Source organism: Leucopleurus acutus (genome assembly GCF_964270905.1).
Source record: "Leucopleurus acutus genome assembly, chromosome: 14".
Classification (NCBI taxonomy): domain Eukaryota; kingdom Metazoa; phylum Chordata; class Mammalia; order Artiodactyla; family Delphinidae; genus Leucopleurus; species Leucopleurus acutus.
Window position 1 is genome coordinate 47213709 of NC_139156.1, and position 23122 is coordinate 47236830.

The 23122-nt window shown below is 49.3% G+C and overlaps 1 protein-coding gene across 1 annotated transcript in view; it reads left to right on the forward strand.

Annotated features, from left to right (window-relative positions):
• Window positions 1–3097: 3097 nt before the first annotated feature.
• LOC309971793 (FERM and PDZ domain-containing protein 2-like) overlaps window positions 3098–23122 on the forward strand; it is a gene marked incomplete at both ends in the record, with an annotated part of 39222 nt that continues 19197 nt past the window's right edge. The window contains 9 exons of the mRNA XM_082855174.1: window positions 3098–3221; window positions 4853–5010; window positions 9087–9152; window positions 11307–11498; window positions 13210–13342; window positions 14047–14134; window positions 15879–16005; window positions 17916–17987; window positions 20088–20262. Coding sequence (XP_082711300.1) covers window positions 3098–3221; window positions 4853–5010; window positions 9087–9152; window positions 11307–11498; window positions 13210–13342; window positions 14047–14134; window positions 15879–16005; window positions 17916–17987; window positions 20088–20262 — 1135 coding nt within the window. The remainder of the gene's footprint in view (window positions 3222–4852; window positions 5011–9086; window positions 9153–11306; window positions 11499–13209; window positions 13343–14046; window positions 14135–15878; window positions 16006–17915; window positions 17988–20087; window positions 20263–23122) is intronic.

The window sequence follows — 23122 nt, forward strand, 5'->3', positions numbered from 1 at the left end:
TGTCCCCTGGGAAAAGTCTGCTTGCACTGGGCAAACTCTGAATTGGATCGAGTGACAGCAAACCTCGTGAGCTGGGCTCTCCAGAGAACTGCCAGACAGGTCCAATAACGATAATTCTCTGACAATGGAGTTTTGAAAGAGCTACAACTCCGTTTTGATCTTTACTATATCTACAAGGCTGCTTGTTTCATCACTGCTTTTATGGAGGAGAGGGCTTTTTGGAGGTTTTTACTCTGGCATTCCCATTACCTCATTTTCTCCTTTCCTTTCCTTTCTTTCCTCCCTCCCTCCCTTCCTTCACTCCTTCCTTCCTCTTTCCCCCTCTCCTTCTTTCTTTCCCTTTCCATTTCTTCCTTCCTTCCTTCCTTTCTTTTTCTTTCTTTCTTTCTTTCCTTCTTTCTTCCTTTCTTCCTCTCTTCCTCCCTCCCTCCCTTCTTTCTTTCCTTCCTTCCCTTCTTCTTTTTTAAATAATTCACTTGCTGAAGAACTTAGGCTGTTTGACTTGCAGAGTTTCCCAAGTTTGGATTTCGCAATGGCATACTCTCTGTGTAGTTCAATATATTCTTTACCCTTTAAAGGTCATAAAATGGCAGCTAGATACAGAGACCTGATATGACTCAGGTTTAATCCCTTTGTAAGACTATAGCTGGTGTTGTGTCCCTTCTACAGGAGGCACAATATATAAATTTTCAGGGCAAATTTCTAGTGCAGTAAAATTTATTTTCAAGCAGGATGGTCAGTACATTTACATTCCAAAATTAAAATAGGAGCAGAAATCTCATTCAACCAAGCCTAAACCCTCTTAGCTGGCTATTAAATAAGAAAAATTTAATATGTTGGTTTGTCAAATATAGAACTTCTAGGATCTAAGACCATCTATAACTATAATAACTTTTGTAATACTTCAGTACAGTACAATAATTCCCTATGAATACTAGGTCAGTGCTGTCCAATATTAATCATAAAAGTTAACACTTATATAATGTTTATTTTGTGCTAGGCACTGTCCTCCTCCCTTTTACATATTGTGCATATTTTCATTTCCCTCTGCTTGGTAAATTGAAAATGTGAATATATACAGTATATACATTTTGTTTCTCCTATTAGCATGTGTTGGAAAGTGTTGACTACATTATGCTCAACAATCACGAAGTCCCCAGTTTCAGTCTCTTCATTTGAAAACCCTGCACAAAAGCCTGTGATGGGCAAATATTGTTCTTCTGCTCAAGAGTTGATATTAAGAGTTGACACAGGAAATATCTACTGAAGGAGCAGACATTAACACTAACCACCTCACACATGTTCAGATATTTCCTCCCAGTCTCTAGCTTGTCTTTTCATCCTCTTAACAGCATCTTTCTGAGAGCAAAAGTTTTTAATTTTGAAGAGGTCCAATTTATCAATTTTTTCTTCTATGACATGTGTTTTTGGTGTCAAGTCTAAGAACCCATTGCCTAGTCCTAGATCCAAATATTGTCTCTTATTTTTTCTAAAAACGTACAGTTTTATGTTGTACATTAATCTATAATCCATTTTAAGTTAATTTTTATATAAGGTGTGAGTTTTTTTCATGATGGATCCAGTACTATTTGTTGAAAAGGCTGTCCTTCTTCCATTCAATTACTATATGGAAATGATGGTATTAACTAACTACTCCAGACTTTCTATACATTTAATGCAGTTTTTTCTAGTCATAAAATAGCTAGAAAAAATATCACATTTCATATTTTTTGAGAGATACTTCATTTTGAGATTCAGAGATTTCATTTCCTATTTGAGAATCATAATCTTGTCCCATTGTTTTTTCTTTACTAGACAGTGTTTCATTGTGGTTATAAAGATTTAGAAAAATGTGGCAGAATGAGAATGCCTAGTCCATAAGTCTCAAGAAAAGTTTGAAAGAAGAAGTAGGAGGAAGAAAAAAGAAAAGAAAGACAAGTGAGGGGCTGGATTACAGCTTTGATTCCATCATTGTTTACCTGGATTCCCTTGGACTGCTTTCCTGCCTGTAAATGGGATCAACAGTCCCTCTCGGCAGACTCCTTGTGGTAAATAATACCACGTACAGAAAGTGTCTAGGTTCTGCTGCAGTGCCCTTCTCACCCTCAGGGGACAGATGGAAGAGCCAGGCTCTTTCTCCTGGGAATCAGGCTGCAGGAGGCTGGTCTTGGAGGTGCGTGGAGGGAGCTGAGCAGCTGGCGAGTGGAGAGCTCGGATTAGCATGTTGGATGGAGGGATGGCTGGGCCATAACGTGCTCCCCACCCTGCCCCCAACTGAGCACACCCGCCCTCGGAGCTCCCGCTATAGAAAAGATCAGTGACGCAAATGGATTAGGAAAAGCCTGCCTGGCCTCTTCCTGCTGCCACCGCACCTGGGGCTCTCCGAGATTAGTGGGTGGCAGCTTTGTCAGGGGGACAGACATTTAAACGTCAGCTTTAGTTTAAAGAGAGCCTCTAAGAAGAGAGGGAAGAGAAGACCAGCCTTTCTCACCTCCTTCTCCAGCAGATCAGTCCCTTGCTTTCCTGTGAGTCTGCACCTTTTCAAAACACAGGGCTTACTATTCCTTCGACTGATTCTTGCCCTTCAGGCAGGTGTTGGTGATCATTAGAGACAGGGCTGGTTCTGGCACCAAATCCAACTCTGCTTGTGGCAGCCAGAGAGGAAAAGACATGAATCATGTCTGGGAGGCAAAAAACGTTGTTTACCCACTTTCCCAGACAGAGAGGACAGCAGGCGAGAGACATTCCCCAGACAAGGAAGCTCTCTGTGACAGAACATGCCCAGCTCAGAGGGAACCATTCTCATGGTTTGTTTGTTCATTCGTTCATTTATTGACTTAACACTTAACTGGGAGTTTATTTATTTATGTGCTCACTCACTGAGAACCAGCTGAACCCAGCCAGCCACCAATGAACATTTCTTTAGCTTCTCCTGTGTGCCTGGCCCTGCACCCAGGCAGGGGGACGTAAGCGATAAAACATGGGGCTGGTGTGCTGCAGAGGGGGCTGGACCACGCATGGGCTGTCATGGCCAGTGCTGGTCCAGACATGCTCCTGGACACTGCAAGGGCTCTGCCACACGTGTGTCTTTGCAGGCATGAGCCCGGCCTCTGTGACTCTGGCCAGTGCCCTGCAGGTCCGGGGCGAAGCTCTGTCTGAAGAGGAGATCTGGTCCCTCTTGTCCCTGGCTGCTGAGCGGCTCCTGGAAGACCTCCGTGGTGGTAAGAGTGTGTGACTGGGGCAGCTGAGTCACAGGGAGCTGAATGTGAAGCTTCCCAGACACATTTCCGGGTGCTGCTTAATGATCTGTCATCCGTCCGAGGTATTAGAATGAGTAGGCAAAGACACCCACCCATGGAGCTGCTCTGGGAGGGCAGCTCTGTCTCTCGGACCCATGGCATGCCGCAGAGTTGGAAGAAAGTTCTTTTGCCTTGGTATTGCAACTTTTCTGGGCATGGTGTCTAGGGAGAGAGCGGCTGCAGCTCTGTGGGCCTCTCCCAACACCTGGGCAGTCTGGGCAGAATCAGAGACAGGAGGCAGGGGGCAGCTATCAGGATGGCTGGCACCCGCAAAATGGTCTCCTGCAAGATGCTGCAACAGCTAGTGTCCCATCAGGGGACAGAACCCACACACTCAGTGGTCTAAACAGGGGAGGTTAATATAAAGAATTATTTATAACTCCCATAGAAAAGTAACTGTCAGATATAAGAAAACTCGACATGGCCCCCTAGGATTGAGGGCAGTACCCAGTGAGGGACAAAATTTGAAGGGAAGCCCCCTCCCCAGGTTGGGGTTCAGATCGGCTGGAGGAGCTGTGCTTGCAGCCCACGATGATGGCAAAGTTCTCTGCTTTGCCTGGCCATAGCCGTTTGCAGTCACCGGACAAGCTGGGCACAGGCACTTGCCTACAGGTGACCCTCTGGGTGGGGGCGGGAGCAGGTGAGCCACAGCTCCGGGACCTAGCGCCGGCAGGAGGCCTGGAGCCCAACGAGTCTGTGTAGACCGGGTCGCGAGAAGATGATCACTTGACAAGGTCGGCCCGAGGGGTGGCCCAGGGACGTGCGTAGGAGCAGAGCGTCACTCTTAAGCACAAACCGGTGACCGCTCCCCCACCTCCCTCGAAACAGCAGGAGAGCCCGCCTCCCGCAATGTCTTTCCAGCGCCCTCTACTGAGAAAACTGCACATCACGCTCGCCGTAAAAGATGCTTAAGGGAGGGAGCAGGTCTTGAAAGACGGATTTGGAGATTCGAGGCCTTAAAATTCATAACTGGAACGAACACTGAGTGCCCACACCCAGGTGTCAGCTCCGAAGTCACACGTGCTTGAGGACTGCCAGCCAGCCGTGGAGGCTCCCCATGCGGGAGATGACACATGCGCAGTCAGGGTGAGGGTCCCCGCGTGGGGAGGCTGTGCACCGGTCCCTTCAGCTGCATCTTCTTCCTGAGTCTTCAATCCCTCTTCCTCGCCCTGGAGGTTCTGATGAACAGCTATAGTACATCCAGAAGACCGGCTATCTTGGTCCCTGAATTGGCTCCAGAGAACTCAGACTTGTGCTAATTTCCAGGTGGATCTGATCTCTCTTTACCTTTTACCTTGAGGCTCTTGGGCCACCTGTGAATTTGGATGCAGCTGCTAGTTTCCCAGCTACCGCTGCAGCCACCTTTCATGACACATGCTCCTATGCCTGCTGACGTCAGGCTTGAATTCCTTCCACTACATGTTTCCCCGGGTCTTGCTCACAGTTCATCCCAGAGGGGGGGGGTTTGCAAGGCACCTGCCGGGCACAGTCCCACAGATGGCCCTCCAGATGGCAGCCCTATCTCTACACCCGCATCGCTGCCTTGGTTTCAGATTCCTCGGACTATGTGGTCTGCCCCTGGTCAGTCTTGCTTTTGGCGACTGGAAGTCTCTCCTTCCAAGACCACGTTTCTCATATAGAAGCGGCTCCTTTCAAGGCCCCTGAACTGCTACCGGGACAGAGTGATGACGAGCAGCCTGATGCATCTCAGGTAAGGCACGTGGTGTCTCTGCAGCACCCCCTGGGCCTGTCCTCTGGGAAACGCCTGGTCCTAGGTCATCCCCAGCTCCCAACTCAGCCCTGAGGAGCACTGAAGCAGAATGGAGTTAAAGAATTTTATTCCCAGGCTTTCTTGCCAGTAATTTATTAGCTCTTAGATGAGGACAAGTCAACTTCTCTGAGCTCCAAGATCTATATCTATAAAGTGGGGTTAATATGACCTAACAAATCAACTTATTAGAAATACTCAAAAAGAAGTTCTGGAAAAATTGTAGATAAATGGTCCAGCAGCATGTAGCAAAACAGGAAAAAGGGCCCAGCAAGTCCTCAACTGGAATGTGTCCCAAGGCATGAGGAAAGATTGATTTGGCTGCCGTGATGTTTATTGCTGTGTGGTCGACATTAGTGACAAACTGGAAACGAGCTAAATCTCCAGTGAGAGTTAGACATGAAACAAGACAGCATTAAAATTAAGCTGTAGAAACTTAATGACCTGAAAAGAAATTAAATATATACACGTACAACGTGATCCTAGTTGTGTACACATACACGCACACGCACATACACATGCCCAGAGTTCCAAAAATATATGTCTCGAGTGATTATTTCTGGATGGCAACATCAGTGGTGATTTTTGTTTTTCCATGGATGTGTTTTGCTTCTGAATAGTAAAAAGTTCTAGTTAAACATGATCTTCAATTTTAAAATGAAGCATTTTAAGGAAAGAATGATGTCAGGCAGGCACACAGTACTGGGCAGGGCATAGTGTGTGTTTAATCATTGAGTTCTGTTCCTTTCCCTTTCACTGGAAAAGGGCAAATCTGGAATTTCTGCTCCTCTCAGGAGGCATCCTGGAATGGGAGCTGCTTTTCCTTTGTGCTTGGGGAATAGGACCTCAGTGGCTTCCAGGTTTGTCTAGTTTGGGCCCATGTCTGACTGGTTTGTCTCCAAATCAGATCACCACAGCGAAAACACGAGAGTCACCTTTGCAGTGGCCTGGGCTCCGTCACCCCCCTGGCAGTTGCCCCAGCACACCAGGCCCCTGAACCCTTTCTTACACTGCCAGATTCCGGGGGTGAATCCCTGGACTCCTGTGCTGGACACAGACTTGAGGGCCTCTCAGATTGCCCCTATCTGGGTCTCTTGGGTGAAGCTCCACCCACACCAAGTTGCCTCCTGCACTCTGAACTCAGCTAAGATGATACATCCTGAGCCGTGGGACCTGACTTTCTGAGCAAACACTAGAGGGGCCTGCTGATGAAACCTGAAAGTGCAGGGGAGCTAGTTTCCTATGGAGTGAAACTCCACCAACGGGAAGTGGGAGATGGGAGGGGAAGGAGAAGATAAATCCTCCCTTCTTCCTTTCGTCATGAACTGCTTTTAGGAAAGTCTTGCTAGCCTTCCAGAGAAGTTCTGAGTGCGAAGGCTTAGTGTGCTGTGCTTCCTGCTGTGCTTTGTTGCTTGTTACAAGGAAGTGACCAGTGTAGTGACCCCACACATCACATCTGTCCTTGCCTCCCTCCCCCTTTTCTCCTCACCCTCATTGCCCTGGGCTTACTGCTCCTGAATGAAATGTCATACTGAATCCTTGCTTCAGGCTCTGCTTTCTCCAGGACCTGAGCTAAGACAGATCTTGAGTGCTCCTGGGGTCCTTCCCCATCCTTGCCAACACTCACTAGTGAGGGACAGACATCACCCTCCTGACTGCAGCTTGGCCTCTTCTGAAGATCTAGTCACTCCTTTGCTCAGACCATCCTGGAGCTGAGCCAAGCTGGGGAAGAACATCCTTCTCCCTCTGCACATGTTCCTCCATGGAGAGGAGGGAGGGTTCCCAGAGTTCCAAGGCTCAAGGAATAGGCTGAGCTAAGAACTAGGGAAGCGTGTTGCTGAGAATCTGAGCCAGGAAGGAAAGGGTGAGTTTGAGCTGGGAGAGGGTCAATGTGGGCAGGGACTGAGTCCTTAATGGACCAAACAACAATTTTGTTGGTGGTTTAATTCCCTAGGCATGGCATATGGAGTGTGGCTTAAGCAGAAGAAACCACTGGCCTTCAGCCTTATTTGTTAGGCCAGGATGCAAGGTTACCTGGCCATTCCCTCTCTTACAGCATCCCTACCACGCAGTTCTGTTAACCTCTGTTTTCCTCCATTCATCAGGGTCTCCTGTCTTCATCCAGTTTGGCTTGGGTCCTGTGGGAGGTGGGGTAGACAATCAGGAAAGTAGTCTCAAGAGAGGCTGTGCTCAGAATCCTCCCACAGCCCTGGGCCCTTTCTGAGGTTAAGAGGATGTACTCTGACCCCTCTCCTCAGGGCAACATTCAGCTCTACCCAGCACACTGAGATGTTTCCTCCACTGCTTGGAGTGTTAGTTCTAGGTGCAGGTGGAAGGTGTGGGCAGGTCTCTAACTACAAGGCACTCATTCCATCATCACCCCATCCCGGGATCATGGCAGACATTACCAATCTATCATGATGTTCTTTCACGCTGAGCCAGGAGTTGCCTTCGGAATCCTTCTCACCACCCTTCTCCAAGGCAGCAACTACCAGTGGGCTGTATTTGGGATTTGGGATGAGGCCTGTTGTCATTGCAGCCTTAGGCCCTGCACTGGAACACTTTAAGATAGAGCCCTTGGAATCCAGGTGAGTTCCCAGGTGTGAACGGTGCCTCTGGCAGTGCCCAGGCAGTCATTCTCAGGGTCAGTTCTCTGGAAATGAGGGTGCAGCTGGTGAACTTCCCTGCAGGTGTCTAGCCTTTCATCAGAGGAGTGGCTAGCTGGTTTATGTGTATAGTTTCGGACCAAGAAGAGGACTAATTGGCACATGTGAATTGCACACATGCCCTTGACCTAAAAATGTAAAAACCAAAATGAACCCCACTTGCATTAGGCTCAGTATATTGCTCCAGTAACGATACGTTTTCACGTATCATGCTTTGCGAATTCAACGTCTCCCTTTCAAAGTCCTAGAAATCATTTCATGAAGAGAAAGATCTTAAGGGAAATGCACCTTGTCAGTTATAATAGAAGCCTAATAATAATAGTAATGATAATGATAATAATAATAAACATTTATTGAGGATTTAGTATGATCCAGAGGTGACAAAGCCAAGTGGCTCAAGGCAGGGGCTCTGGTGCCTGGGTTCAAGTTTAGGCTTTAGGTCTTATTTGGGCAAGTTCCCTAACTTGTCTTTGCTTTAGTTTCCTCTCTGTGAAATGGGGAAAATTAAATACATACTTCACAGGATGGTGGTGAGGACTAAATAAATTAATATAAGTAAAAGACTTCGAGAAAGGCTTAGTGTGTTATAAGTGCTCTCTGACTAATAATAATCAAAACAATAATGAATATTATTATTACCGTGTCCAGGTCCTCTTTACGCAATCCTCAGAAGTTTTCAGGCAGAATATTCACTTTAAAGATGACGAAACTGAGGCTCAGGGAAGTCAGATAATGCTCTTCTGTTAACACAATGTTGCTTTCTGACAACATATGATGCTTTTTAATCAGGCTGAACTGTAGTGTGTCGTGTAGAGACAGTTTTGGCTACAAGAAACAGAAAGCCTAAAATACAGCTGCTGGAACCATACATATAGTTATTTATGTAACAAGAAGTCAAGAGATTGGTCAAAAGCTTGGTAAATGTCGTCAAGGATCTAGGCCGTATATTTCCAATCTATCCTCCTTAGCTGTTGACTTTTTGTCTTTATGCTTATTGCCTCATGGTCATAAGATGGCTGCCATGATTCTATGTATCACATCAGTGTTCAAGACAGAAACAGGGGGCAAAGGATGGGACCAGCCACATGTGTTCCTGTTGACAGTAAAGAACAAACTTTTTCAGAAGCCCCCTAACAGACTTACTTCACATCTTTCACAAAAATTGAGCATCATGGTCACTGAGACTTTCAGCCTCTAGAGTAGGATGCAGCAAAGTTTAAGGGAGTTGCAGATGGTTGTTCGGCTAGCCAGCCAACAGTGTCTGCCACATGCGGAAATGAATTGTATCTTGTTTACAGGACCATGGAATAACAGAGGTGACAAATCTAATCATGTGCTTTTTCTCTTGGGCAGATGCACGTCTATTCTTTGGGAATGACCCTCTACTGGTCAGCAGGGTTTCACATTCCACCAAATCAGGTCTGTGAACAAGATATTCAAAGTCTTGCCAGGTCATGTCTTTGGATTTATTTAGTTTTTTCCCAGGGCAGGGACCATATCTGTTGAGCTATGTGCCACCACTCTGTACTCCTAGGTTCTAGGAAGGATTACCAATCGATTAAAGAGCTGCTCCTGCTGCGCACAGAAAGAACCTCAGAATCCTACTCAACTTGGCACTCCAGGCAGACACAATTTGGGATTGGCAAGTAAGATAAGAACTTATTTGCCACTCCAGTCCAGAGGAAGTAGGAAGCTAGAGGATTTTATAGATACTGAAGATACCAATTTATAAAAAAGGCTTTAAAGCAGCCCTTCCTGAAGTGAGATGCTTCCATGAAAAAGGGTTCTGTGCTCAATGGATTTGGGAAAATGTCCCTACGATGTCTTCTTCTTGAAGATTTGTCAGAGTAGTTTATTAAAGACTCTGAGAAGGCTTAAAGCACAGAAACTTTTAAATTTTATCATAGCATTTTATAAAATTTTTGACTACAGTATGCGTATGTGTGTGTAAATTTTCATCTGACGCTATAAGAATTCCGTAGAAACCAGTGTAACAAGAACATACATTGGAGAACTCTGTCCAGCCTGTTTGCCTTATTTCTTTCCTCCCTCCCCCCCTTTCCTTCCTTCCTTCCATCTCACCCTTGCCCTCTCCAATTAAACATCCCAGTGTTTCCGGCGCTCCTTCTGAAAAGGGACCTGCCCATGTCCCTCTCCTGTGGAATCTTTCACAGCTCCCCACTCCCCACGGCATTGCATTCCTCTTCTCAGCAGAGCATACCTGGAGCCCAGAATTGGTTCCTACCTGTGACCCTGGTTCCTCTCTTATACTCTGCCATAATCAGGGCTGGCTTAGTGGGCATGTGGCCTGTGTAATAGCACAGGGCCCTGCACTTAAAAGGGCCCCCCACTTGATTCAGTGCTCTGCATTAAAGTTCTTAACAATTTTGACCACGGGGCCCTGCATTGTCCTTTTGCCCTGGGCCTGGTCCTGCCCATAGCCTCCTTCCTTGTAGACACATGCCAACATTTGCCCACACTGCTCCCTCTGTTTGCGGCTTGCTCCCCAGCCTTTCTCCTGGCCAGCCCGTGTGCTTTTTGAGATTTAGTCCAAGTTCTTTCCCCAGTTCCCTTCTCCCTCCCCAGACTGAGTTAGGCCCCTTCCTCTGTGTTATGACCACGTCTTATGTTTCTGAGACCAAAGCCCTTATCACCCTGTACAGTCCTTGTCTCTTTAAGTGACCATCTTCCTCATTAGACTTTACACCTCTTAAAGGCTGGGGCTGTCTCCCACCTTATACTGCAAGCAGCCACTCAGTCCCGGCACGTAAGAGGTCCTCTGATGTGCTATATGAGTGTGGGACTCAGTAGCCTGGTTACACATGAAGATAGGCATTCACAACTCGTGCTCCGTGGCAGGAGATGGTAGTGCAGTCTTCATCTGGAAAATAACTTACAGTGTGGGTGAGGGTGAGAAAACACCTGAGAGTGAGTATGAATTTGAGACCTTCCCCATATAACTTATGGTCATTCAAACACATGAGGGAAGTGTTTAATAAAATAACTATTTTTTCTTTTGCTTGATGTGTACATGTGACGTAGAGTTCAATCAATGATTATTGACCTTACGCTGACCACTGGAGATTCCAAAGTGAAAAAGCCACAGTCCCTGTGGTCCTGGAGCTCACACTCTAGGGGAAAGGCCCAGTGAGAGCGACCTAAATAATTAGAGAAAATGTCGATCTGGCCAGGTGAATGTGAGTTAAAGGCTGACCTGCTTTGATCTGGGTGCTTGGCATAGGCAGAAATCCATTTTGTCAAGCACCTATTTTTCGTAGGCGTTTCAAGGATGTGTTTGGGCTCCCCGCGCCCCGAAGGACGGTCCAGGTTCGAAAGCAGCAGACTACACACAGCTGGTGCAGAGATAATTGCTCCTCATTTTGTCGCCTCAGTGATAAACAGTGATAAACAGGCCTCAGGCTGTTCAGCCTCCCTAAACTCCCCAGAAGGAGTGAGCATGTGTCTAGTTAATGAGAACATCCGTTCTTAGTTGTCTCCACGGCACACTGACAAGGCGCTGGCCTCAGGGGCTGCGGCTCTGCAGGCTTCTCACGTGGCCGCCCCACTCTCCAGCCCCTGCAGCTCTGCGAGCCCCTGCACTCCATTCTGCTAACCATGTGTGAAGACCAGCCTGGCAGGCGGCTACCGCTGCAGTCCATCCTGGAAGCTTGTCGGATTCATTGGGAAGAAGTGGCCGTCCACCCAGCCTCTGCCAGTCTCCATGTCAGACAGCTGGCCGGCTTGGTTCTGGGCACCATCTCCGAGGTCAGTGTAGATCTGCGCTTTCCAAGCCGGGGGCTACTCGCGAGCCACGTGTGGCTGTTGAAGTTCAAATGAGCTACGTCATAGTTCATTGAAAGGAAATAAAACATTCAATTCCTCAGTCACACCGACCACACTTAAGTTCTCGGTAGCCCCTTGTAGCTGAGGACCATACTGGACAGGACAGATCTAGAACATTCCTGTTACTGCAGTTCTAGCGGGCAGTGCTGGTGAAGACCTTTGAGCGAGCCTAGATTTCTAATGTGGCTAAGACCCTTGAGATCTTTGAAAGAGCCTCTTTTCATAAAAACAGTCGTGTTTATGACCCATGGGTTAGCTGATCAAAATTCAACCCTAGGCCTTGCATGAGAAGCCTTCCCTGACCGTGCCTACGTCGTCCCTGGCCGCTCCCTCCCCTCTGCCGTCGTGTACCTGCAGAGGGTCCCCTTGCTGTGCTTGCTGCCCTGTGCACTCGCCAGTGCCTAGCAAGGGGTCCGCACATAGTGAGCATTTGGCTTAGGCTGGGTTTCCTTGAAGCAAAGCCAGAGGCGGGCATTCTTGTGCAAGTTAGTTATTGGGGAAGTACTCCCAGGAGAGGGAGTGATGGAAGGATGGGGGACAAGCCGAGTAAGGAGGTGGTCTCAGGAGGAGACAGCCTCGCTGGGACTCGGGTGAGGCACGTGAGGTGTTCGCTGGGCAGCACTGCGCTTGTCCAGGGGCGTGTTGGAGAATTGAGACAGGGGCCATGTGGACGGAGAGGAGGGGATGGCTGTGGAGATGCTGCCCACAGTGAATCAGAAAAGGCCTCTCCCAGGGATTCCCTAGCAGTCCAGGGGTTAGGACTCCGTGCTTCCACTTCAGGGGGCACAGGTTCGATCTCTGGTCGGGGAACTAAGATCTGGAAAGCTGTGCAGGTGGCCAAAGAAAAAGAAAAAGAAGGAAAAAAAAATAAAAGAAAATGCCTCTCCCATCCTGTCCTCCTTCTTGGACCCCTTCTCTCTTGGCGTGTAAACATGTCACTCCCATACATTGAGCCAGAGGATTTGGTGGGGACAGAGGAGGTCCATGTATTCGAAGGACACTAGAGCCTACCATCCATTGATATGTCGTTGTCCCCTGATGGACATTGTGATGATCTGCAGCATTGCCATCGGGAAATCATAAAGTGATTTCCATCAGGGACCTGTGAAGTGATTTCCACCGCTTATTCGACCCTCACTGGGGCACTGAACTCAGTAAGCTACAGGGGTGCGTTAAGCGCACAGTGAGGTTGTGGGAGAGAGACAAGCAAGCAAACTTGCTGTAACGTGGTGGAATAGAGCCGGATGTGAGTAAAGTGACGAGGGGAGGTGATGAGAGGACATTCCTATCTGCAGGTATGGAGAGGGCAGAGGTGGAGAGGATGTAGCTCTAGGCCTTGGAAGCACAGGAGAGATCATCAGGGAGACCCTGGCCCGCGGAGGGGGCGTGTGAGCGAAGGCACAGATGCGCATGAGTATGCAGGTGTTGGGGGGTGGGGTGAGTGAACCACCTCTAGGCTGTGTGGCTGGTACACACAGACCTCGCTCTGGTTGCTGCGTGCTCACTGTTGGGCTCCCACTGTGCAGGACAGACCCTTCCACACTGACTCAAACTGATAGCCAGGTTGTATGCGTCTGTGTAAATGTCCCCTCTCGACCTTGGGATGCGGATGTGTGATGTACTTGACCTTCAGGTGGAGAGGAGGGCTGTGGAGGAAAGCTCGTCCGGGCAGCAGGACAGAAGCTACCTGCTCAGGAACAGGTTGCAGCAGGCCAGCTGTGAGAGCCGGGCAGCGAGGGCCCCGGGGTGTCTGCATCCCTGCAGAGGTGGGTATGGCGCCCTGAGCATTCCCTGGGTGGTCTGATGTTACCCACTCTGTCGTTTCCTGGCCCCTGTGGGCCTGATGTCCATGCTGTGGAGGCAGAGAAAGCCCGTATAAACCCCACTCTTCCAGGAAGCCCCTGAAGAGAAGGGGCTGAGTTTAGGACTCGCCTGTGTCCTGAGGAAAACTTCATTCGGAGATGTAATTTAGCAGAGTTATTTATACCCAACATAAACTCTCTTTTAAAATTGATAAAAACAAATTTAAACAAACGACATGAAAGAAAAATTTCCCTTTAATTGATTTCTAGGTGGAGTGAAAGAAAAGGCAATTTGTGAAAGAGTGTTTTTGTTGTTGCTCTAGGTGTGTTAGAAGAATGGCCTTTAGACTAATCGTCAAATCTTCCACCGTTCTCTGCTTTTCAATTTGAGATTAAAAAAAATTAATTTACTGTTTGTTGTCCATAAAATAAGGTTCTCTTTGTTGTTAAGCTTCATCTTTCCTCCTAAAAACTCCCCCAACCCTCTGTAACTGTTATTTCCATTTCCATTTTTCACATGAGGAAAGAGACTCAGAAAGGTCAAGTAACTTTGTCAACGGCACACAGCTAGTAAGTCGTGATGCTGATATCCACACCCTAGGTTGCTTAATTCAAGAGAGCCGTGCTCTTTGCCTCTGCTCATGCCCTCCACCATGCTCTTTGGTTAGTTTCAGAGAGAAGCACAGAGACTGAGAGCTCCCTGGAGCCCAGACTGAGCGCCTCAGCACACAGTTGCTGCAGCCTCTCTGTGAACAGGTAAGCAGCAAGGTGTATGGGGCTGTGAACTTGCTGTGGGATGTTGGTGTGGGACCTGCTGTACCCTGCTTCTTTCTTCTGATTATTGAGAAGTCTGTTGCTTTTCTGGAAAAAGCTGACCCTATTGCATTGGCAGGTGAAAAAGCCACATTTAAGCAGATATGAAGCCAAGATGATGAGAGGCCTGTTGGCAGCTATGGTGTCAGGGCATTCTGTCTCCTCTGGGAACCAAGTTCAGACTCAGTTATGGAACAACGTGCTTCTGTTGTTGTGATTATCTATGTCACATGAGGCTGCGTAACAAACAGCCACAAAACACAGAGACTAAAAACAATGATTTATTTAGCTTTTGATTCTGTGAGTTAGGAATTTAGGCTGTGCTCAGCTGGGAGGTTCTTCTGCACTCTGCAGGGTACTCTTGTGCATCTGTGATCAGCTGCACCTCAGCTGGGCAACTTCGCTTCTGGGGGTTGGCTGGCTGTTGTCTAGGCAAGCCCTGGTTCTTCACCACAGGCTAGCTAGCCTGGGATTGTCCTTATGACAATGGCAGAGTTGAGGTCAAGAGAGGGAAGGAGGGAAGAAGAAAAGGGAGGAGGGAGGGAGGGAGAGAGAGAGAGAGGTATCTCCACAGAACCTCCAGAACTAGCCCTAGCCCTCACTACTTCCACCTCATTCTATTGGCCAAAGAAAGCTATAGGTGAGCCCAAATTCAAGGAGTGGGGAACAGACTCCACCTTCTGATGGGAGGGGGTTCAAAGTCCCACGGTTAAGGGCATGGATCAGGGAGAAGAATTGTGGCTATTTTCAAAATCAGTCTAATAAACCTGCTTGAAACCCATATGGGCCCATATCTTCCTGGACCTGGAACATTGTGCATTTTGAAACTTTATTTATATACATCTTGATTCGTTGTCCCTCCACGGATCAGCCAAGGGCTGTAGCCAGCTTGATGTCAAATACACAGCTGGGGCCTTGGCAGGAGGCTGCAGAGTTCACCTCAAAATGCTTTTTCCTCTATTTAAAACTCTATTTGTGGGACTTCCCTGGTGGCACAGTGGTTAAGAATCCGCCTGCCAATTCAGGGAACATGGGTTTGAGCCCTGGTCCGGGAAGATCCCACATGCTGCGGAGCAACTAAGCCCACATGCCACAACGACTGAAGCCCATGTGCCTAGAGCCCGTGATCTGCAACAAGAGAAGCCACCGTGATGAGAAGCCCGTGCGCTGCAACGAGGAGTAGGCCCTGCTCGCCGCAACTAGAGAAAGCCCATGTGCAGCAACAAAGACCCAATGCAGCCAAACATAAATAAACAAAACAAAACTCTATTTGCTATTTTCCCAATGAAAATCGTTTTTTTTTTTTCTGATTCCATAAATAATGTGTGTTTATCGTTGAAACATTTTGAACAATAGATAGAATTCTAGGGAGGAAAGTCAGAACCCTCTGCAGCCCCATCATTCTGTGTTCAGGACCTGGGGTCACGGGCCCAGCCTGTCCTGAGCACAGTGAGCAGAGGCAGGGTCAAAGTGGGGTGAGGAAGAGACGGCCTGCACCCTTGCACCTCAAAACAACGCCCGTGGCTCTGCAGCCCTAACTTCTCTGGGCCTCAGCTTCCTCATTGGCAAAGCGGATATAACTCGTGGGGTGAAGGGGCAGTAGTGGGCACACACGTGTGTGGGGGCTTTTGCTAGATGGAAGCTGTTTCTGCTGTTAATTGTTGCTCCTTCTCTGACCACTGGCCAGCGTTCTTCCAGCTGAAGTTCCCCCAGATCTTCAGGAAGGCCGACAGCTCAGCTCTGGTTCTGCTCTCCCAGAAAACTCACGGCTAGCAGCTTCTTCTGGAAAGGGTTTCCTGCAGAGAAAGGGAAAGGTGAGCAGAGAGGACCAAAGGGCACTCCCAAGAGAGGTGTGAGCAAGGAGGCATGTGTGGCTGACACAGCAGCTGAAAATGGGCAGGGTCCTGCCGGGGGTCGGGGCGGTGCGGCTTCCCTGGGCTGAGATTTACAGAGAACTGGACTAAAATCATCCTGAACTTTGAAATTCAGGGCAATAGGTGTTATTGAGTGGCCTTGCTGTAGACTCTGTGTAGGACAGAAGGTTGAAGATACCAGGTCCCAGCGTTCAGGAAGTTCACAGCCGTTGGCGTGGATGGTGGCAGAACAGGGGACGTGGTAAGAGAGCTGAGAAGGCTGAATGTACTTGGAAAGGGCCTTCTGAACAGGTGACACGTGGGAGCAAAGGAATGGGTGGGACAGTCAGGGAGAGAGATTCTCCAGGTTGGTTGGCACATAGGGCAGTAGGGGTTGGACGAGTGTGGGGAGTCGGGGCTCAAGCGTAGCCACGCCAGCCTGCCCCAGCCTGGAAGTCCGTGACGACAGGAGGCACCCTGTTGGGTGACCTCTACTTGTGGCTCCGGGGACCCCTGACTCCTGGCAGGCAGGCTGGTCTCTGCTGAGGGGCCGGCTTGCTACACCTGTGCTGCAGGGTGAGATCAGGGATGGTCCCAGGATAACGCCTTCTGCCAGAAACAGCTCTGGCACCAGCGGTCAGAGCCACTTCCGGTGTTTAGATAAAAAGCATCCCTTCCTCGATGCATGACACTGACATGAGCTGAAAAACTGTTTTAATAACCACACAAGCCCACAGTGACCACGGGGATCAGTGCCCCTGGATCTGTGAACCTCTCCCAAGCAGGCTGTTCACTGAGGAGGCTGTCCCTGCCAGGCCTTCTGTCTGAGCATCAGTAGCCCTTTGGGAACGTCAGACCCAGATGCCCCCAGAAGGCCTTGTCTGCCTGTCTGTCTGTTGCAGAGAGATTTGCTTAATGTGCTCAACTAATTAGGGATGAGCTGAGCTCGGGGCAGCCTCAAGACATCCTCTCCTCTGTGGCCCTGGTGCCACACTCCCCTCCAGCCCCTGCTGCCCTCCAAGGCCACTCTCAGGGCCTCATGAACTTGGAGGGGGAGGGATGGACCGGCATCAGGGAGGCCTTGTTCATCTTCTTTGGCTTTTCTTCATAACCACTCGCTAAAGACGCTTCTGAGGGACACCCTGGCTGGATGTTTGGCCTCTTGAGACAGAAGTCCTGCCAGGAACCCATGGGGGACAGATTAGAAGGCCCACCCAACCCTATCACTCACTGGTGTTAGATTTGGGTGAGTTTCTTAACCTCTTGGAGCCTTGACTTCCTGCAAAATGGGTTGAGAATGGGCACCCCATAGGGTGCCCATTCTCAGCCCATTTTAGATGGCTCGGTCTAAATAATGGTGGCATTAAAGCACTTCCTGTGTCACAAGTGTGCTACAAACATGGAGTATTGTGAAACTGAGAATCGCTCTTCATGCACACTACTGATTCAATGTCCAGAGCTGGAAAAACGTTTCATCGGATCTAAATCTAAAGGTATTTTCGTTTTTGAAAACTCTTGTTGCATATAATATATATTTATTTTGAGACATATAAAAGACTATGTGATCATGCATGAATTACGACACTGAGAATGAAGTAGACACCTAACTGAACAGCTAGAACATCACCAAAACCACACCCACTTGTAAGACATCTGCTCTGAGATGCCCAGCCTAGCTGGGGCCTCAGCACAGTTGAGCTCCATTTCATTGAAACCTGCTTGCTGCTGGCTCTGGGCAAGGGACTGCTGCTGGTGGGCAGGGGGAAGTGAGGCCATGGGAGAAGCCCAGTTCTGGACCTGGGGGTCCAGCTCCGTGAAACTTGACTTTGATTTTTCTCCTCTACTGTGAGTGACTCTGCGTGTTTCTTCAGTTCTCCAGGCCGGAGTTCGCCCTGCTGGCTGGAGAGGCCCCGGTGATCTTGTATCTGCCTGGAACAATTGTGGTAACTGCTGGGTTCGACTGGGTAGGGCTGGAGGTTGGTGAGGGAAGTGACCAGCTGGGCAGGCCACAAGGCTGACTGAGCTCTGAGGGGCTCACTCTCTCCTCCGGGCACCTGCCGGCCCTCGCCAAGTCACACTCCTACTTCACGTCCTTTCTTCAGCATCCTCTTCCCCTTTAAGAGGAACCCCCTGTGACTTCTGACGGAGTCCTGATTGTCCTTCCAGACGAGCTCTGTCTTCTTCTTCCCATTCAGTCAGGAAATATTCTTGAAGCAGCTAGTAGGTACCAGGCACTACTCCAGACCCTAGATCTCCGATATGAACAACGCAGAGTCCTCTTCATGTGGAGCTTGCCTTCTAGCATTTATGCATATGCATTTGTCTGTTTTCTGGGGAGGAAAAGCCAGTTTCCCTTCCCTTGGCTCTGCTGCCCCAGCTTAGGCGGACCTGGACTGGGGGTGAGTGACAGGCTTGTCCCTCCTGGGGCCCAAGGAAAGAGCTGTGGTGCTGTTGGCCCAGAGTGGGTACAGCCACTGCCATGCCCTGCTCTGAGATGCCTGACTGGGACCCTTCCTGAACCAGTCCCCCGGGGAGGAGGGGAGGGATGGTGGAATATATAAGCTGGGGGCTGCCCTGGGTGGAAGGTGGCAGAGGTTGCAGTGTAGGGAGTGGGAGGCAGAGACTGGACGGGGCCTGGGGCACCAGGGAACAGAGGAGCTGGCAGCCAGACCCCATTACCAGAGGTGGGGAGGCAGGATCACTGTGAACCCACGCTCCTTGTGCGTGCTCCAATGGGACATCACTTAGAAAACACACATTCAAGGATACAATTATTACAAATTTCAAGAGGGCAACTGCAGAGCATTAAACGGAAGCACTGGGTGCTTCAGAGCACCTTCCACACCCTCCCCGCCCCAGCATGCGCACATATGGTAAACAACCACCCCAGGGGACACAGGTGTGCAGGACAGGCAGGAACCAGGGTGGCTAAGAGTGTGTCATGTGGTCAGCCCTGCCTGGGATCATGGGAGAGCTCTCCCTACCACAGGGTCCTCAGACCTGCCCTGGCCCCTGGGGTGTGGGGCTGCCCCTGGGTGTAGGAAGGTCATGGTGTGGTGGCAGGCATGGTCTCAATGGCACTAAAGCCAGCTGTAGTGTTCACCCATGACTGTCTTTTAATGAGGACATTCTGAGGAGGTCTGGGCCAGGCCTCAGTCTAGGCTTTGAGGCACAGGGGATACTCAGCCCCCATCCTTAGGGAGGCTGGGCCCCTGAGCAGAAAGCATCGGGGGAGCAGAGAAGGGAGAGGGTGGCTTGACCCTCCAGGCCACAGACAAAAGGTCTTGAGCCTGGTCTGGGAAACTCATAGGAATTTGCCATGTGGGGAGGGAGAGGAAGAGCATTCCAGGCAGTGGGCAGTATGTGCAGAGACTCAGGCAGACAAGACTTTGTGGCGGCAGAATGATGGGCTGTTCTGGGCGGTTGAGCCCAGGCAACAGTGGTTAGGGTGGGGTTACAGAGGCGACGAATCTGGAATTTGTCTGAGCAGGGTGAAGGGACAGAAGGCATATCTTTGGATGCGGCTCTGCTGATGAATTTCTCGGTTCACAGTAATCACCTTAGCGCCAGCCCTCTCTCTTCCTTGGATCTGTGCCCACCCAGATTCTCTCTGCTGTGCTCTGTGAAGGCCTGGGGGTCAGTATCAGGTTGTCCAGTACTCCTGGGGGTGTACGCTTCACCACTGTGGTCCTGGGCAGTCCTCTCGAGAAGCAGAGCTCAAGGGGCAGCCAGGATTTCTGCAGGGGGCAGATCTGTCACATGTGGCTCCCCAGCCTTCCTGGCCCCTGCAGAGGCTGGCAGAGAGCACGGATTTGAGTCTGGTTCTGCCTTTTACTAACTGTGCAACTCTGGGCAAGTCCCTTACCGTCTGTGAGCCTTGCTTCTCCTCTGCTGAACAGGAATCACAAACGTACTTATCTCTTCGGGTTGTTTGTCAGTTAAATGAGAAAATACATATAAAGTGGTTAGCACAATAGCTAGCCCATGGTAAAGACTCTATGTCTTGTAGTTGTTGTTACAGTTTATACCATTCTTGTTTTCAGACCAAAAAAGGGAAGTCCTATTTGGCTCTCCGGGCCCTCTGTGTAATGCTGCTGAACGGGCAGTGCCTGGAGGTGAGATGTGACATCACGTCGACAGTGGGAGCCGTCTTCAGCGCTGTTGCGTCCTTTGCCAACCTTGGGGAGCTCACTTACTTCGGCTTGGCTTACATGAAAGGTAAGTGGCTCCCAGGTAGCCCACAGCTGGGCTGGTGCCTCAGGTAACCCCGCTGTCTAGGTACCTGAGTGCTATTCCTTCTAACAAAACTGCTTGAGACTGGGGCATTGCCCTTTGCACACCTAGACCTTAGTCAGTATGTCAAGTCCTCATGTGCAAACTGTCAAGTAAGTGCAGAGGATGATAAGGAAACAATGCTTGTAAGATGTTGTAGCTTCTGTGATTTGCTGGGTCTGGTTGACCAATCTCAGTGCCTTGAGGTTAGACAAGCAAATGTGAGAAACATTTTTGTCTAGTTGGGAATGCAAAATGGTGCAGCCACTAGGGAAAACAATATGGCAGTTCCTCAAAAAATTACCAATTTACCCGATGATCCAGCAATTCCACATTGACATACATACCCAAAATAATTGAAAGCAGCATCTCTCAGAGATATTGGTATTCCCATGTTCATAGCAGCATCATTCACAGTAGCTAAAATGTGGAAGCAACGCAAGTATCCACTGACGGATGAATAGACGAGTAAAATGTGGTATATACGTACAATGGAATATTATTCTGCCTTAAAGGGAAGGGAATTCTGACACATAGATGGCTAGATGACACACAGAGGCTACAACATAGATGAGCCTCGAGGACATTATGCCGAGTGAAATAAAACAGTTACAAAAAGGCAGATATCGTATGATTCCACTTATGTAAGGTACCTAGAGCAGTCAAATTCGTAGGGACACAAAGTAGAACGGTGGTTGCCAGGGTCTGGGTGGAGGAGGAAATGGGAGTTATTGCTTCATGGGTACAGACAGAGCTGCAGTTTTACAAGATGAAAAAGTTCTGGAGATGGATGTGGTGATGGGGTTGCACAACAGTGTGAATGTACCTAATTCTCCTGAACTATATACTTAACTGTGGTTAAGACAATTTTTTTTTTTTTTTTTGCGGTACGTGGGCCTTTCACTGTTGTGGCCTCTCCCGTTGCGGAGCACAGGCTCCGGACGTGCAGGCTCAGCGGCCATGGCTCACGGGCCCAGCCGCTCTGCGGCATGTGGGATCTTCCCAGACCGGGGCACGAACCCGTGTCCCCTGCATCGGCAGGCGGACTCTCAACCACTGCGCCACCAGGGAAGCCCTAAGATGGTCAATTTTATGTTGTGTGTATTTTACCACAATAAAAATAAAAATGAGTCCATCTAATCATCCAGGACTAATGGGAAATCAGCACACCCACCCCAGGAGCCTAAGTTAAGAACCCCTTCTGAAGATCCAGAAGGAAAGGGTTTTTACACCTTCCCAGCTCTGCCCTTTTGTTAAAGGGAGTCTTTATTTCCATCTACCGCAAAGATCCCTTCGTTGTAGTGGACGCTCTTTAACCACTGTGTGGAGTGATGGGAAGCAGGCTGAGCTGGGATCACACAGGCCTTCAGGTTAAACCCTGCTCCACCAGCCCACCTTGCTAGGTGTCATGATCTCCGTGTTCCTCTATTCTCCCATCCCCAGTGGGAGAAGCTTATCAGCTTGCGGTAGGATCACTCAGTGTGCCATGGTGGGTAGAGGGCGGACCTTACCTCTCATAGTTCTCAGCAGACCTCTGAAAAATCCCTCTCCCAAGTAAGAGCAACATTATATGCTTCGATGTTGTCAGTTGATGTTTGCTCAGTCTTTCCTCAAGTGTGAATAGAAGAACCTGCAGGAAACATTTTTATTGATCTGTAACATGCAGCCTTAATAAAACCAGTGCGCTTGCTCTGGGAGAAAAACCTTAAGGCTTCTCCCCTACTTTCCCTCCCAGTCAGCTGCCCACCCCTGGACCCCTTCCACGTGGACATCCTAGACCTACTCAGCTGGGGCCTCCTGGGTAAATCACTCAAGAGTGACAGTCAGGGGTTTGGACATAAACCCATTTGGGAGGGTCTGCCAGCCAAACTGTAATGGGGACCTGCCCATCCCTTGGGAAGATGTGACCCAAAGGGAAGGGTGAATTGGTGTGGGGAGTCAGGTTCAGCAGCCAGGGCCGAGGACACAGCGGGCAGAGGTCTGGACGCTGCGTGGTGAGGGCAGAGTGTGGAGAAGGGCATGGGGCAGAGCAGGGCTGGGGCAGACCTGCAGGGGTTCAGGGGGAGTGGCCAAGGGCACCCAGGAGGGGTGGTGAGGGTCAAGCTTTGCCTTGAGGAGAGCAGGGGGTCGAGGTGGGGCCTCCAGTGGCTGGAGCTGATTCAGCCTCCCTCCCAGAGGTGCTAGAAGACAAACTTAACTGCAGTTGATGTCCTGAGCTTGGGTTGGTGGAGTTTTCAAGGTGGCAACATTCAGGTCAAAAGACAAAGGTGACTCCACTTACGCCATGTCTTAGTCATCTCAGGTTATAACAAAATGCTGTAGACTGAGTAGCTTAAACAACACACATTTATTTCTCAGAGTGCTGGAGGCTGGGAAATCCAGGATCAGGCTTCGGGCACGGTCATGTTCTTGGTGAGGGCCCTCCTCTTGGCTTGCAGATGGCCACCTCCTCACTGTGTCCGCACATAGCAGAGAGAGCCAGCTCTGGTCTCTTCCTCTTCTTATTACGCTAATCCTATCATGGGGGTCCCACCCTCATGACCTCATCTAAACCTAATTACTTCCCAAAGGCCCCACCTACAAATAACATCACACCTGCAGGGGGTAGGGTTTCAATATATGAATTTGGGGGATACAAACATTCAGTCTGTAACACTCTGGCTGGAGAGATGTGGGCATGGCCCAGCTGATGCACCTGGCCCATGGCAGAAATGGAATAAATACTCAGTTCTTTGTTTTTTAATTTTATTTCCATAAGATGGTAGCTGGGAGGCAGACGTTAAGTGATATCTTCTCTAAGATAAAT